At 39.8% G+C, this 14,903-nt stretch overlaps 1 protein-coding gene across 11 annotated transcripts in view; it reads right to left on the bottom strand.

Moving 5' to 3' along the window:
* Window positions 1–14,903, bottom strand: part of RBMS3 (RNA binding motif single stranded interacting protein 3) — an 817,173-nt gene that overhangs the window by 65,774 nt on the left and 736,496 nt on the right. For 8 of the 11 annotated variants that reach the window (XM_044934041.2, XM_044934037.2, XM_044934044.2 and 5 more), the window contains 2 exons: window positions 11,880–11,990; window positions 4,519–4,566 (listed from right to left, as the gene is read on the bottom strand). In XM_044934041.2, the coding sequence (XP_044789976.1) occupies window positions 4,519–4,566; window positions 11,880–11,990 (159 nt within the window). The remainder of the gene's footprint in view (window positions 1–4,518; window positions 4,567–11,879; window positions 11,991–14,903) is intronic. The other 3 variants (XM_044934042.2, XM_044934047.2, XM_044934043.2) reach the window with 1 other exon arrangement.

Raw genomic sequence — 14,903 nt, 5'->3', positions numbered from 1 at the left:
CAAACCTTAGCCCTGGATTAATCCACCTGTCTGTCTTCCTGGCAATTGAGCTCTGCAGTGGAGAATCAAATACCATCTCAGACTGCTATTACAAAAATCTGTAGGCTATAACTTCCAATGGAGCCCCACTATTGGATCCTCAAGCTTTCCTTGTATTGCTAGCTGGCCTTTGGCCTTTCTTACTCTACAGTTTTCCAAATCTCTGTCATCCTTGAGTTCCTTACCATGCTATTTCCCACGTAACTCTCAGAAGGTGCCACTCAAAACTCAAAACAAAAAGCAAATAGAATCCTAGGGATGATCATAGAGAAGTGAGTCAGACAGAGACGAGTCTGGCAGCTGTCACATCCACTTCCTTACAGGACACTCGCTGTCTCTGCTCTTCCCCTTCAAGCTGCCCTATCAGATTGGCCAGTGACCTCCGTGTCACAAAACCCAGTGGCTTCTCTTCTACGAAGGCTTCCTAGACAGCCTTCTAGCCTTCCCTGACAGGCTTCTCTTGAAATCCTCTCTTGCTTTGGCTTCTTCAGAAAACTCATATTCTTGGTTTCCCTTATGTTTATGGTTGTCTTTTCCAATTTTTACTTTAGGTTCCCTTTTCTGCCCATTCCTTATTTTCAGCAATCTGCATACTTCTCTCCACTGTAAGCACATTCTCTGGGTGTCATGGCTTACTTCCATGATGATTACTCCAAAACCCATTTCTACCTAAGAGCTCCAGATACCCACATCCAAATAGTTATCCATTATCTTCGTTTAGGCGCCTCACTGACATCTCAAACTCAAAGATGCTGCAGTCGGCCTATTTCCTGCCAAACTTGATTCTCTTTCCTCTGGTTCAGAGCTCAGCAAGTGATACTTCAAGCCACTGAGTTGCTGGGAACTTAAGGGCCTCATTTAATTCCTTCTTCTCCTTCTACTCTGACATCCAATCAGTTATCAAGTCCTGTGTATTCTACCTCTGTCCAATTTGTCCAGTGTGTCAACCCTCCAGCCTTATTCCCACACCTTGAGCACGAATCGACTTGATTTTGTGCTTGGATCCTTGAGCCATGGTCCCCGTGTTCCAGGTCTGTCTCTCTCTAGTGCATTCTTCACCCTATATCCAGATGGATCCTATTATTCTCTGACTTAAACTTTTTAGTTTACATCCATTGCCACCAGGATGGAGCCAAGCTACTGTAGCTAGTGACACAGCTCCAGCTTATTCTCAGGAAACATTTTCTCTGCTTCAGTTTCTCTTTATGCATCCCTGCCCTATTGAGGCATCTGAAGTTCCCTGAATTTGCCACATCCTGCCACATCCTGATGGGTCAGCTTTGTATACACCTGTTTGTATACCACCCTGTTGATCTGAAACTCCTTCCCACTCCACTATTTTTCACTTGACTAATTCCCATGTGTCCTCTGTCTCCATTCAGAGGTTCCTTTCACTATTTATGACGTCAGCTGTGGGTCAGTTTTTCTCTCTGTATCCACACAGCGTCTTGTAACAAGAATGATAAGCATAGTTGTTGCTAATAATACTTATGTTAGTCACTCAGTCATGTTTGACTCTTTGAGACTTCATGGACTGTAGCCTGTCAGGCTCCTCCGTCCATGGAATTCTCCAGGCAAGAATACTGGAGTGGGTAGCCATTCCCTTCCCCAGGGGATCGTCCTGATCCAAGGATAGAACCCAGATCTCCTGCATTGCAGGCAGATTCTTTACCATCTGAGCCACCAGGGAAGCCCGCTTTTATTTAATGCCAGAATCCCTGCTAAGTCAACTACATATTTTACCTGATCTAATGTTTACAACAACCTCAGGAGGTAATTAATACTTCCTCAGATAAGTAATCCAAGCCACAGAGAACTTAAATAATTTTCCCAAGTTTCCATGACTAGTGAGCGACCCAAGTTGATTCTGAGCCCAGGTTATCTTATTGAAGATTTTACAAACTTAAACATCATATATTTGTCCCTATGGAAATACTTATGACACTGTGTTGTACCTAACTTCCTAATTGGACCTTAGACTTTTAGAAGGAAGTTGTAGCCCTAGCACCCGACACATAGACTGTCATACGGTGTGCTCCCTACATACTTTTTCAATAAATACAAGAACAAGGTGGCATGTGGTTCAAAGAGGAAAGAGTCCTTGCTGAAAATCGGATTTACTCTGATTACCCTGAGATCACCCTTCAGCATCTGCCATCATAATATTTTTCCCTCCAAAATACCAAATGACTTGCAGTCATCTAATTACCCCATACAGTTTCATTTCTTGTACATTTCATGTATGTTTCTCACTCTTGTGCAACTGGTAAACTCATATTCATCCTTCCAAATCAAGCTCAGAATTCACTTTATTCCTGAGAGTTTCCAATCTTTATTTTAGCACTCAGAGGGTGGTCAAAAAATGTTTGACATATTGAATGAACAAAATTAAGCTGGGTTTTGTTTCTGTAGGTTACCAGAGAGATATCTCGAGCTCCAATGCATCATGATGGTTTAGTTGACTCCTACAATGGCCAAGAATCAATCGCTATTCAAGTTGTCCAACACGAGCATACTGCATTCATTTGAAGAGGGCGTCACAGCACCTTATGCCTGCTTCACTTTCCTGATGCGGTTAAGGGTTTGGCAAAGGATGTGTCATGTTTCAAATGTCAGTCGAGTGCTGCCCACCAGACAAGTCACAGACATTTTAGGAAGGCAAGTCTATTTTCATTTAGAGACAGATTAAGGAGGCCAAAGAAGTCTGTGTAAATTTACAAGATGTCAAACCTCAGGAGAAAAGAGCTGTAAAATCTCCCCAAATGTTCTTTTTCCTGTCACTTCTATTTTAGTCCCTTTGTATTCCACCAAGATCTTGGCACTTGTCTTAGTCTAGTGATATCATATTTGAGATTTCTGACTGTTCTATGTAATGTGTGTCTTATTCCTCAAGCACACACCAAACCGCCAGATGAACTTGCTCAGAGCATCGCTTCTCTAGTCAAGTCACTTCACCAGCTGGAACTCTGAGTCTAGAGTTGCCACCTGATGCCTTGCCATAATTGATTTGTGTAGAGCCTGACCTATGGCCCATCTCTGGTAAATGCTTTTTGATGTTTTCATTGCTTTGCCATTGTGTTCTTGAAAGGGAAATCAGAAACTCTAGTTGAAGGAAAGTTCCATTTTGCGTCTTTCATTATTATCAATATTGGCGAATTACTGAGAGCAGACGCCTCTTGTTAAAGATATCATGTGTTAAGCACAGTAAAGGCTGAACATGTTATAGAAAGTGTCTTCTCAGGGGTCCCCTATCCTAAATAAAACAAGTGTGTGAAGATGTAACGGAATATTTTCATTAACAACAACTTACAGAGGTTTCCAGGAGGACCAAAGTAACTTCACAGCTGAAAGCTAAGGCATTGCTTCTCCACTGAACTTCTAAGTGGAGTATTCAGCTATAAGCATAATCAAACAAGTCCACAAGACACGAGAAAAGGATTATCCTGCAGACACCAGGTCCAGCAAACCAGGTGGCCAAGAACACAATGTTCTCTGCTTGAAAACCTTCACTCAGTTGCCAGACTCTGTTGCCCCCTGGGTTCCCCCATTCTATTTCTGGCCTTCATTTCTTGTGCTGTCTCTCCACTGCCCTTTCTTGGTTTAGATTTTATGTCCTCATCATCTGACACATCAAAGGATTAGAGACTTCAAAGCCCTTCTTGCTGCCAGTATTTTATTTAGTTAACATCAACAAAAATGAAAAATTGTGCCCATTTTCCTCTCTGCAAGAAACCAAACTTCAAAATTAAGATGAAAGCATAAGAAGATCCATGCAGTTCAAAATTCAAACCCACGTCTTCACATCCATTTACTCTATTAGGAACTGCACTACCGGATTTTACGGAGCAACTTTCATATCGCTGATTAAAATGCTCAAGACACTGCTGATGCATTCTCAAATCAACCTCGGCCACTTTGGAGTAACATGGAACATTGGCAGCTTTTCTTTCAATATCCCAAATACCATTTTTGGAACAAATTTGAAGTTTTGATTCATTCAACAATTATATTGAGCACCTACTACGTGTCAGATACTATGCTGGGTGCAGAACAAGCAAAATGGGATGATTTTCTGATTTCAGAATAATTCCAGTCTCTAAAGCAGTGCTTCTCAAATTATTTTTATTCACCTGAGCCCTCTTTTGATTAACTTAAATATCCTTCTCCTGCTTCCCAGAAAGTCTAATGAATATCCCAACACCGAGAATCACTGATACAGAGACTCCAAGACCGAAAGTCTTTGAGCCTTTACTTTTTGTTTCAAAAGCAACATATTTATTTTCCATACACAAACTGGATTGGAATATTAAATATTCTTTTTTGAATCGCATATGCGAATCCCCCATCCCAGAACTGAAATTCAAGTGCCTACTTGGCATCCGTGTTTGAGAATCACTGCTTTAAAGAGTTTTGGAGAAAACCAGGCAAGCTCCCTCTCTCCCATCCAATCAAGTCTTAAAGGAATTAGAATTTTCCTACCTGACACAACAGCTGGTGGAGTATCATAATCCTGTCTTGGGACTGAATCTTTGAATGAAAAGAGCATGAGAAAGAATGCAATGAAGTCCAAAAGAAAATAAAATAGAATCTTAGCTCTACAACTTGGAAGTGCTCGCTGTATGTCACATGGTACCTAAGGTGCCTGCCTTTAAGCCCTAGGGTACTATGACCCCCTGGTTGATAGCTGACACAGTGGTCCCCCACAACCACCACTCTGGACATGTCATTGGGCCCCATGTGATCTGCAAGGACAGCATTGTCTGACCCAGAATATTGTCATCTTCCTCTTTCATAATTTTGGCCCCTCCCTTGGGTGATCAACGTGAGACTGGTACCCTCTCTGGCTGACACCAAAGTTCCACAAGGCTGCTCATCAGGAAAGGGCGAGAGCACAATATGAAACCCAGTCATGGAGAACAAAATAAATAACTATAATTTTAAAATAAATGAGTGAAAAATTTGCACATTCCCCAAATCTCTGGAGGCCGACATGTTTTGAAGCTAAAATTTTGTTATTGACCATCTATCTCTGGCTCTGTTCCCAGGGGTGGTCAGTCGAGACCAAGGAGCCTCATGTGCTAGAATCATCAAGACAGAGATAAATATAAATGAATCTATTCAACAAATGGCCGCTGTCTTTTTCCAAATAGTAGATCAGGGTTAATTAAACAACTAGACATCCATTTCAAAACTTGAGGCGATTCAGGACCAAATATAACACGATAAAAAAGAGGCTTTGCCTTAATACCATTTCTTTAGCCAGAGGCCTCAAATGGGAAAGTAGGACGTGGCTTACGGCTCAAGGCCCCCACTTCTAAAAATGGACAGTTCTCATTTAGTTCCAGCTCGCCTTGGAGGGGTAAGCTGTGTAAAAGGGACCAGGTATTGCAAAATATACTGTCCAAACAAGATTAAATAGATGTGCTTGCGTGACCCTTGTTCCATTCATATGATCATTATTCCATTTAAAAAACTAGACATTCAAACTTTATTCTTCCACCTACTTGTCACTTAATTTGGACCATCACAAGTTTCTCCATTTCATCTCCCTGACACAAAACGACAATGTTGATCACTCTCCCATGAGTGAATGGTGTGTGAGAAAACAGAAGTTGAACAATGCGAGGCCAGCCAAGCAAGCATTGATCAAAGATTCCAATGCAAGTAAACCTTCAGCACAAGTTATTCTGTTTCTCACAACACTTACATTAACCTAGGGACTTGATTATAATCCATAAATCTAGAATCTATAAACATCATTTTCAAAGGGTCTCCAAATATTTTATTAATAGTGGTAGTAAAATTCTAAGTATCTTTAAAAAAAACTAACTGCATATTATGTCTACAAACAGGACTCTGACACTAATCATTTTCCAAGAACATATTTATAACATTTCAAAATGGATAAAAAAGTCATGCTCATTGTTGAATACTTGGAGAATGTAGAAAAAGTATCATGATTAAAACAGAAACTCCCTAATCCCACCACTCAGAAACCATCCCGCTTGTTTGTATTTGTTACAGCCTTATTTCACAAGTATTTTTTCATAGTTGATACTATACTCCACACATGCAAATTTACATCCTGCTCTTTTGATTGAACATGAGAAATAATCCTTCTCCTAATTATTTTATATGCTTATAATTTCATGCTGCATTGCATTCTGGTTTATGGATGGGCTATGATTTATTTAATCATCTTTCCTTACTAAATATTACAATGACCAATAGGCTGAATATTTTTAAGATGTAGTTTCTGTTCTACTAGACTATTTCCATAGAATAGGTGCTCCAAACTATAACCACTGGGTTGGGGAAGAGAGTGTTTATGATGGGTCTTGTGGGCCCACCCTGCTCTCCAGCTTGCCCATTTGTAAATTTGGATTCCTACCATCAGAGTTCCATGACTGAGACTATGTATCTCCTGACACCTTTGTCAGCGATGTGCATTATTTTAATAACTTTATTTAATGAGTTCCGTGTATGTGTGTGTATTGGATAAATTTACTGTTGAGTTAATTATTTTTCATTTTTTTTGTTTTCTATTTCCTCCTCTATCAACTCTCTGATCACATTCTTTGACATTTTTTATCCTGGGAATTTTGTATTTTTTGATAATTTATTGGAATTCAGAATCCATTTCTTTAAACAGTGAAAGCTTGCCTTACTATTTGCAAATAAATTTTCATAAAACTAGACTTTCACTGAATGCCTACATTGTAAGACTAATTTCAAAACCTCACTTGTCTTACAATAAGACTAAACAAAGTTTTAAAAGCTATTCCCTTTCCTCTATACTTTCTTTCTTGTGTAACCATTTTTAACTGATTGATGCTTTTCCTGAAAAATTATCTCAGGAGATGTACTCATGACCACTTACAAATTTATGATACTGTTTCCTAATCATGAGTCCATATAACATCATGTATTGGTTTTTACCACTCTGCCTCAATGCTTATATTCCTGGATAATAACTGAAAGAATTTAAAGCATTATGGAAGGGATGATGCCACTGAAAACTGTGAGAGAACTGTGCTGAACAAGTCAAGAACAATTATAAGATTATCTGTGTGTGCAGCTAGGGTTACACCAGCAGAATCCAATGATGTCACAAGTCACCAGTGGTTTGCAGACACAAACAGAACTGCAGATAAGGAGCCTGCAGAACAAAACCTTTTTATTTCTTTTAACAGATTCTGGTGACATTGGAAGCCACTGGTGACCACCAACTGAACAAACGAAAAGGAGATAAGAAACTTGTAAAACAAGATTGTCATGCAATCTGGAGGTTCTCAAAACAGTAAAACCCCCAGCGGTTTCTGCTAAAGCTTACAATGGACTGATAAGAAGTTATGGATAACAGGGCTTTGGTTCTTGAGGGAATCCTGTGACAAAAAATAAACAAAAGCGGAAAAAGCTAGAAAATTCTTCAAGGTCAGCAGAGCCCTGGAATAAAACAGGTACACTGCTTGCGTAAAATCCCTTTTTCTTTTAAGGCCTGCAGATTCTGTCCAGCTTAGAAAAGAGGTAGGGGATTGAATGATACACATTTGAGGTGGCAAATGGTAGGAGAAAGGTTGATTAAACTACATGGCATCCATCTCACCATGCGGGGTTCTGGGGACCAAATATATTTAATTTCATGGAAATGAAAAAGTTTTTGACTCAGTATGCTTCTGTTACCCAGGGATCTTAGGAAAGAAGGTGGGACAGAGCGTCAGGCTCCCCTTCTGAAAATGGAGAGTTCTACTGTAGCTCCAGGTCCTACCAGCAGTGAACCCTGCCTACTTGGGTTATTCCCTGGACCTCTCTGCTCTGCCCTTGAAACTATGTCTGGAGTTGAGGTTCCTGCCTTAATCTTGGCATATCCCTGTTCACATCTTGTTTTGCAGAATTTCAGTGAGCTCAGATGTCTGAAAGCCTCCGGAAAATAAGAGTAGGAGAGAGACTCGGTGGAAGACTTTCAGGTTGCCTGGCTGTGGCAACATGCAGGGAATGGAGTAAGTTGAGATGGGAAACAGGGAAAAGAGTTAGGGGACTATTACACTTAATCAAGTGAGGCCCAGGGTGGAGACTCTAGGATGTGGAGGTGAGGATGCAACTGACAAATGTCTGCGGGACTTGAAAAGTAACTGTCCGTGGTGGGGATTAAGAAGAAAAGGGTCTATGCTGGGTCCTGGGTATAATGCTGGACTTCTGGGGTGAGTGGTCACGGGATCAGCTTGAAGGGGAATAGGAGTGGGACCCTATACGAGGAAGGGTCAGTGGGGAGGAAGCTCGGGAGGTTCCTTTGGGTTGTATTGACTTCGAGATGTTGGAGGGGAGGGTCACATGGAAATATTTAGCAAGTGCTGTAAAATGAGGCTAAAATTCTGAGATGAGGTTAGCCCTGGGGACTCCAATAGCAGTCTTTGGCATAGAAGGCAGAGTTCAAAACCATCAAGGTGGAAGAGTTTGCTTAAGGAAACCACGTATGAATGAGGAGCTAGTTTAAAAACTTACCCATTAGCCTAGGAAAGAAAAGAGGAAGCAGTGGCCAGAGGTCAGAGGAGAACCAAGAAACCCTTGGGCAGCGGTCACCAACTGAGAGCTCTGAGGACCAACTGGGTCCAGGATTCAAATACAGGGAAATTTCCCATTAAAATCCAGCAAGGTAGCTCATCTAGTTCCAAGAACTACAGGTGAGCCACCTGGGGTCTGTATGCCCATGTGGTTACAGCATCTGGATTGGGTCTGGCTGCCCTCTTTGGAAGAGGAACTGTGTTCCCGGCTGCCAGAGGTAGCGTCTTGCTAGCTACTCATCCAACATGCAGGCAGAGCTGTTATGGTGACTGCATTCAAAAATAGCTCTAATTTAAAATGTGATTTCCAGTATTGTGTGTATTTATATTACACAGCTATTTGTGACATAGGTAAATACAGGCCAAATTTGATGATATATTGCCAGGATTTGGGGCTTGGACTTAATCAGCTTTAGTCATTAATGTGACTTGGCTGGTCTCTGTACCTTTTGGGTTTACAGCCTGAAAGAGTATGTTAGAAGCTATGGAAGTGGAAACTGGAAAAAAGTAAGTTACATCAAATGAAACAGAGCAGCCAGTGAGTTGAACTGTGGACTCGACAGTGTCCGACATCCTTCTGGTGACCTGGACTCAGTTCCCACAAGTTAGAAGCCACTGGAAGGAGAGTGGTGGGGGTGCAGCTCCTTTGAGAAGCATCTGCTGGGTAGCAACACGCTGCATTGCGTGTGTTTACATATCTCATCCCATTGACACTCACAACACCTCTGGGATATAAGTATTATTCTTCCACTTTGCAAAAGAGAAAGTACAAGTTCAGAGAGGTTAGGTAATCTGCCTGAACATGCACAGCTAATAGGGGGCAGAGGTAGTTTTAAACTCAACTTTAATTTCAATACCAACTATTCTTTCCATGACATCAGGCCACCTTCCCAGCAATGGATTAAGTGTATTGAAAATACGTAATAAGGTGGTGAAATTTGATTAAAGAGAATCAACCTTAATTGCATAAGAGCTACTTCAAATGCCAATCAAAAATTTAGATAAAATGAATCTATGATATCAAAGTAAAGAGTGACAGCTTCAGAAATAAGTGTAACTTCATGCCGGACACTCAGCACTGTCAGTGGTATTTTGTGGAATAAATATACAAATTAATACTGTTCGTACTCTGCCTTTTCCAAACCTTATGAAACTTTAAACTAAAACAACAATTTATACAAAGCTTATTATGTATTTAAGCATTAGTACAAATGTGGAGGAGAAAAAGAATTTTTTAAAAAGCTAGAAGAAATTTGATGTTAAATATAAGCCACATGCTTAAACATTTGCTTTCTAAGAAAGGAAAGAATATATATCATTATTGAATAAGTTGGCTATTACCAGCTGGGCAAAATTGTGTTCTTGTTGAAAATGCTCAAATACTAGTCATAATATACAGTATAGAATCAATAACTATTGTAATTGTGAATTCATTCTCTATAATTGAGCTTATTTTTCAGTTGCTCAAAGGATTCAGTCATGTTCTCAGTTAACTTTTTTTTTCTAGTTTCCAAATTTGCATTTCAGGAAGTCAGCAGGCTTTGCTTCTGATTCCAATGAGTAGAATTTCAAAAGTGTTTTCTTTTTATGCTTTGCATTATAATCCTTCCCACTTATCAGATTTGTCATTCGATTACAGTAAAAGTGTATTAGCTCATTTATTCATAATTTGTGAACATTTAGGAGGGGAAATGGAAATCAATAGTAGGGCATGCGAAACTTCAGGCCTTCCAATACTGTCCTGGGATCTGCTCTGTTAATGAGCAAAGTGACTCCAAAAAAAATATTCACACATTGCTAAAAGCTACAGAAATAGTATCTTTAAATTCTTCACCCCTAATGAAAATTAGCTGACCATATTGCAGAATGAAGCATGGTCATAGACATGACTTTTAAAAGTCTGGTTCAGAAACCTAAAGAATCATCTGATTGAGTCTAAACCTTCAGACACATGAGGTATCAGCAACTGCTTTTTATAAGTTCAGCAACGGAGGCCTTCCGGGTGGGTGCTTTATGGCAAAAAACTAAATTTCTTTATTGAAACTATGGGACTCTTTCCATTAGGTAGATTGACATTCCTCCTACTTAGAGCAAATTATTGAGGCCTCAGTGGACATGTTAGAAGCTTCTTATATCCTCAAAAGCCTGTGAGTCAACATCTCTATGTAGTAAGCAAGCCATTGCTTTAAGGTAAAACCTCCAAGATAGAGTGAATGTACCTAAGTGTCCATGGGTGTTCGGAGATGATGTCAGTGTGATTGAGGGGAATCACAGGAGTGGTGACTATGAGGCATACAGAGTCATAGAGGCTTATGGCTAAATAGCTTATAGATCCCTGTGCTCAATATTTCAACTATATGAAGAGGGGCCAGGAGACCAGGGGACGGTCTCACAGTACTGAAGCTCTCTCACTCAGAAGATACGTCTTGTTTTTCTTCTTCTTTAAAAATAACAAAATTATCTGCATTAACATTTATGAAAAATAAAAACTGTTACAGGGGAGATTGGTTTTACAGTTTTTATTGTTTCTATAATTAACGAAGTTGCAATATTCCATGTTGTATTGGACCTGTGCCCTCTTGGCTACTGGGGAACTGTTTTTGAAAAGATTTTTTAAAAAACAAAGTTTTGCCAACAATTTCAAATACCTTGTTGATACAAAAGTAAGGCTGCAATGGACATTTCTTGATATACTTTGTTCCCTAAGAAAAAATAATGGCCAATCAAAAACTTCCTGAACATTACATCAGGAACATTAGATTCCCTTTTTTTTTTTTTTTCAGCATCACCTATGTAGACATATTGGAAAGAAAGATTAAAATATATCAATTATGTGAGGTTCTCAATTACATTTTGTTGCCATAAACATTGAAAGCAAATAAAAAGCCCCGTTATTAGCTATAATCAAAGTTGGCTGCCCTCTTGGGAATAACCTGGGGCTGTTGTGAGCTGAAATCATGAACATCTGAGAGAGGAAAACTACGCTCCAGTGTATTCAGTTACAAGGTCTAAAACAGACATTCCTGGGGCATGGCATCATTAGAACTTTCTGGAAGTCAGATTTAAATGCAGCAAAGTAGACCCTTCAGCCTTGTCAATGTGAGTACATGTGCCCCAGAACTGTGCATGCGGAGTGTGGCTTATTCATACTGGGACCTAAAAGGCGGGTTCCTCAGTGATGCAGAATCCATCCTGCTGACGTTGGCGGTAAGAACAGAAAGTGTTGCCTCTTCCTGATGAAATCCAAGGAAACAAGAGGAAACAAGTGCTGCAACTCACCGTTCCCGTGGTGCCCAGCGAAAGGTGGTTCATCTGTTGTGTCAGGGGGCCCATCATGCTTGCTGGCTGCATTGACATGGGATGGTCCATCGCTGGCGTAATCACAGCACCCTACAAGCACACACAGCATCCATCTGAAAACAGGTCTCACAACGAGGGAAACGTAATAAACAGTAACCTGCATTAACATCGTATGTGCTCCTTACTGAAAAGGCTACATTGAACCCCATATGATTTTTACATCCATCCATGTCATCCTGTGCTTCTCTAAATATAAAAGAATATAAATATTTCTCTTGATACTAAGACTTTTAGCTTCTATCATTTACCCATGATTTATATAGATAATTCTTGATCACGTCAATACACCCTTCCACCAGGGGAATAATGCTGGTCCACCTGGGCTTCCTAACCAGATATCTTTAAAGGACATATTAAAATCAATTTAATGTTATAAAAATCAAAGGTACCCTCTCCCATATTTTTTCCTCATCTTTTGACTTAGGTTTCTCTATCTGTGCTTTTGACACAAGGCAGAAAACACAGAGCTCTGTTCAATGCTGGTCAAATGCAACACAGCTAAAGTGTCTTAAAATGCAAAAATATCATGCGTTTCATCAGGTGTTAGGAAGGGCCTGCATCTAGAATGTGCTTTTTGATTTATCATAACTGTCGGCAATGCGGAAGTAATAGACGTTTTAAAAAGCTTCTGTCCATACATAAAGTGTCACATGGCCCATGAAGCGCAGAGCCAGGCCATACCGCCTTCTCTCAATTTCCTCTCTCCTTCTTTTCTGCCTCAGTTGACTAACTTAGGCTTCCCTGGTGGCTCAGACAGTAAAGAATCTGTGTGCAATGCAGGAGACCCGGGTTTGATCCCTGGGTTGGGAAGATCCCCTGGAGAAGGGAATGGCAACCCACTGCAGTATTCTTGCCTGGAGAATCCCATGGATGGAGGAACCTGGCGGGCTACAGTCCATGGGGCTGCAAAGAGTCAGACATGACTGAGCGACTAACACACGCAGAGAATGGAACGATCTTTTTAAAAAGAAATTGAAAAGTTGGGGTTGGATGGAATTTTTGAGATTATCTAATTCCAATGCTTTATTTTAAAGGTGATAGTAAAGGCAGAAGCTCATGCTAAAATAGCTCATTTAAACATCCAATGAGTCAGACATGACTGAACTGATCTGAGTAGTAAAATGACTATGAATCTGAATGTCATTTTTTCTGTACACTTGATTTTTCTCACTATGTGACTTTTTCCCCTATTAGTAAAAATTTTGAAGAAATAAGAATAGGACAGACAGGTTCATGTGGATGACAGGATCTCAGCACCTAAAGTAATTACCCAGAAGCAAACATGTCCTAAAATGCCTCGGCTCAGAATAATCAGTTTCTCACAATATTATCCAAATCTAGCTCTCTGACTGTGGCTGGTAAAGGATCAGACTGTCACTCAGCCTTCCTATGGGCTCCTCCTCCTCACTAGAAAAGGAAAACAGAAATCAAACCATATATTTTTAAATGATTGATGTACAGAGCTAGGTTTGTTCTCAAAAACATTTGGACTTTTGAGCTAGAATCAATCAAAACAAATATGTTATTTTCTAATCTGTGGCTTATAAATAGACACACTTGCATTGTTTGAATTTCTGGATGCTTCCAGAAACTGTCATTCATCAGAATACTTCTCAGGAGAGATAAGCTCTTACTTAATTGTAATTCACAGACACATCACTTTTTCTTCCGGCTGCCTGAATTTAATAAAAGCATCTTTATTTTTCCCTTATAAATAACATACTAGCCTTTATTTCAGGTATTTATTGTACCAAACTATTAGTAAATCGGCTTCCCTAGTGGCTCTGATGGTAAAGAATCAGCCTGCAATGCAGGAGAACCAGGTTCAATTCTGGGTTGGGAAGATCCCCTGGAGAAGGGAATGGCAACCCACTCCAGTATTCTTACCTGGAGTATCTTGTGGGCAGAGGAGCCTGGTGGGCTACAGTCCATCGGGTCGAAAAGAGTTGGACACGACTGAGTGAGCAACACTTTCACTTTTCATCAGTAAATACTTCAAGAACTAAAATGAAAGTGAAGTCGCTCAGTCGTGTCCGACCCTCAGCGACCCCATGGACTGCAGCCTTCCAGGCTCCTCCGTCCATGGGGTTTTCTAGGCAAGAGTACTGGAGTGGGGTGCCATTGCCTTCTCCGAGTGTCATGGCTCATTCTCACAAATAATCCTAGTTTTATCTTACTCTATGACTTTACAAAGCCTTTCATTTATTTATTTAATTTGCGATGGAATAATCTGACCATCAATTTATTTTCCTAAAAAATATATCACTTATAGTAAGATATAAAATATATTGTATAAATATCAAATATGTATAAAACATATACTGTAAATATAAACTATAATAAATTATATATATATATATATATATATATATGAAGTATTAAACTCTCCAACTGAAACCCAGAATGAAACACAATTTTCACATGCGTAAGTCTCTATGTGACTTAGAAGGAAGAAACTAGGTCCTGTTCTCTTCATATGAACATCAGTAGGTTAGATCAGTATTAGCTATAAACCTTACTTCAGAACACATACTCCATCTTTGTTCATAGTTTGCCTTTTTAAAATAATCATTTAAGATAAATCATATTATCTCAATTACCTGAGAATCTACACACTGTACACTTGAATACCAAAAATGCTAACAACTGCCACCAGGCAAGAAGAACTAAGATGTTCTTAAATCACTTAGAGATAAACTATAGAAAAATTTCAGAGTTAAGATAAGTCCTAAAGCGTTTTTTCCAACCAAAACGTGGCACTTTCACAACATTATAATCCTTAGCAGGCGCAAGACTTCAGTACTCTTCTTGAACTTGAGACTTAGGCTACCGTCCTAGAATATTTCCCCCTCGAGGTTCTGATACACAGCTGACCTGTGACAATCTGGAAACCCCACAATTCTAATCGGCTTGCTTTAGTCACATAAAGAATTGTTCATCCTA

Source organism: Bubalus bubalis, chromosome 21, assembly GCF_019923935.1.
Source record: "Bubalus bubalis isolate 160015118507 breed Murrah chromosome 21, NDDB_SH_1, whole genome shotgun sequence".
NCBI classification, from domain to species: Eukaryota; Metazoa; Chordata; class Mammalia; order Artiodactyla; family Bovidae; genus Bubalus; species Bubalus bubalis.
Note: the sequence above shows the minus strand (reverse complement) of the source record. Positions and strands in the feature narration are given on the sequence as shown.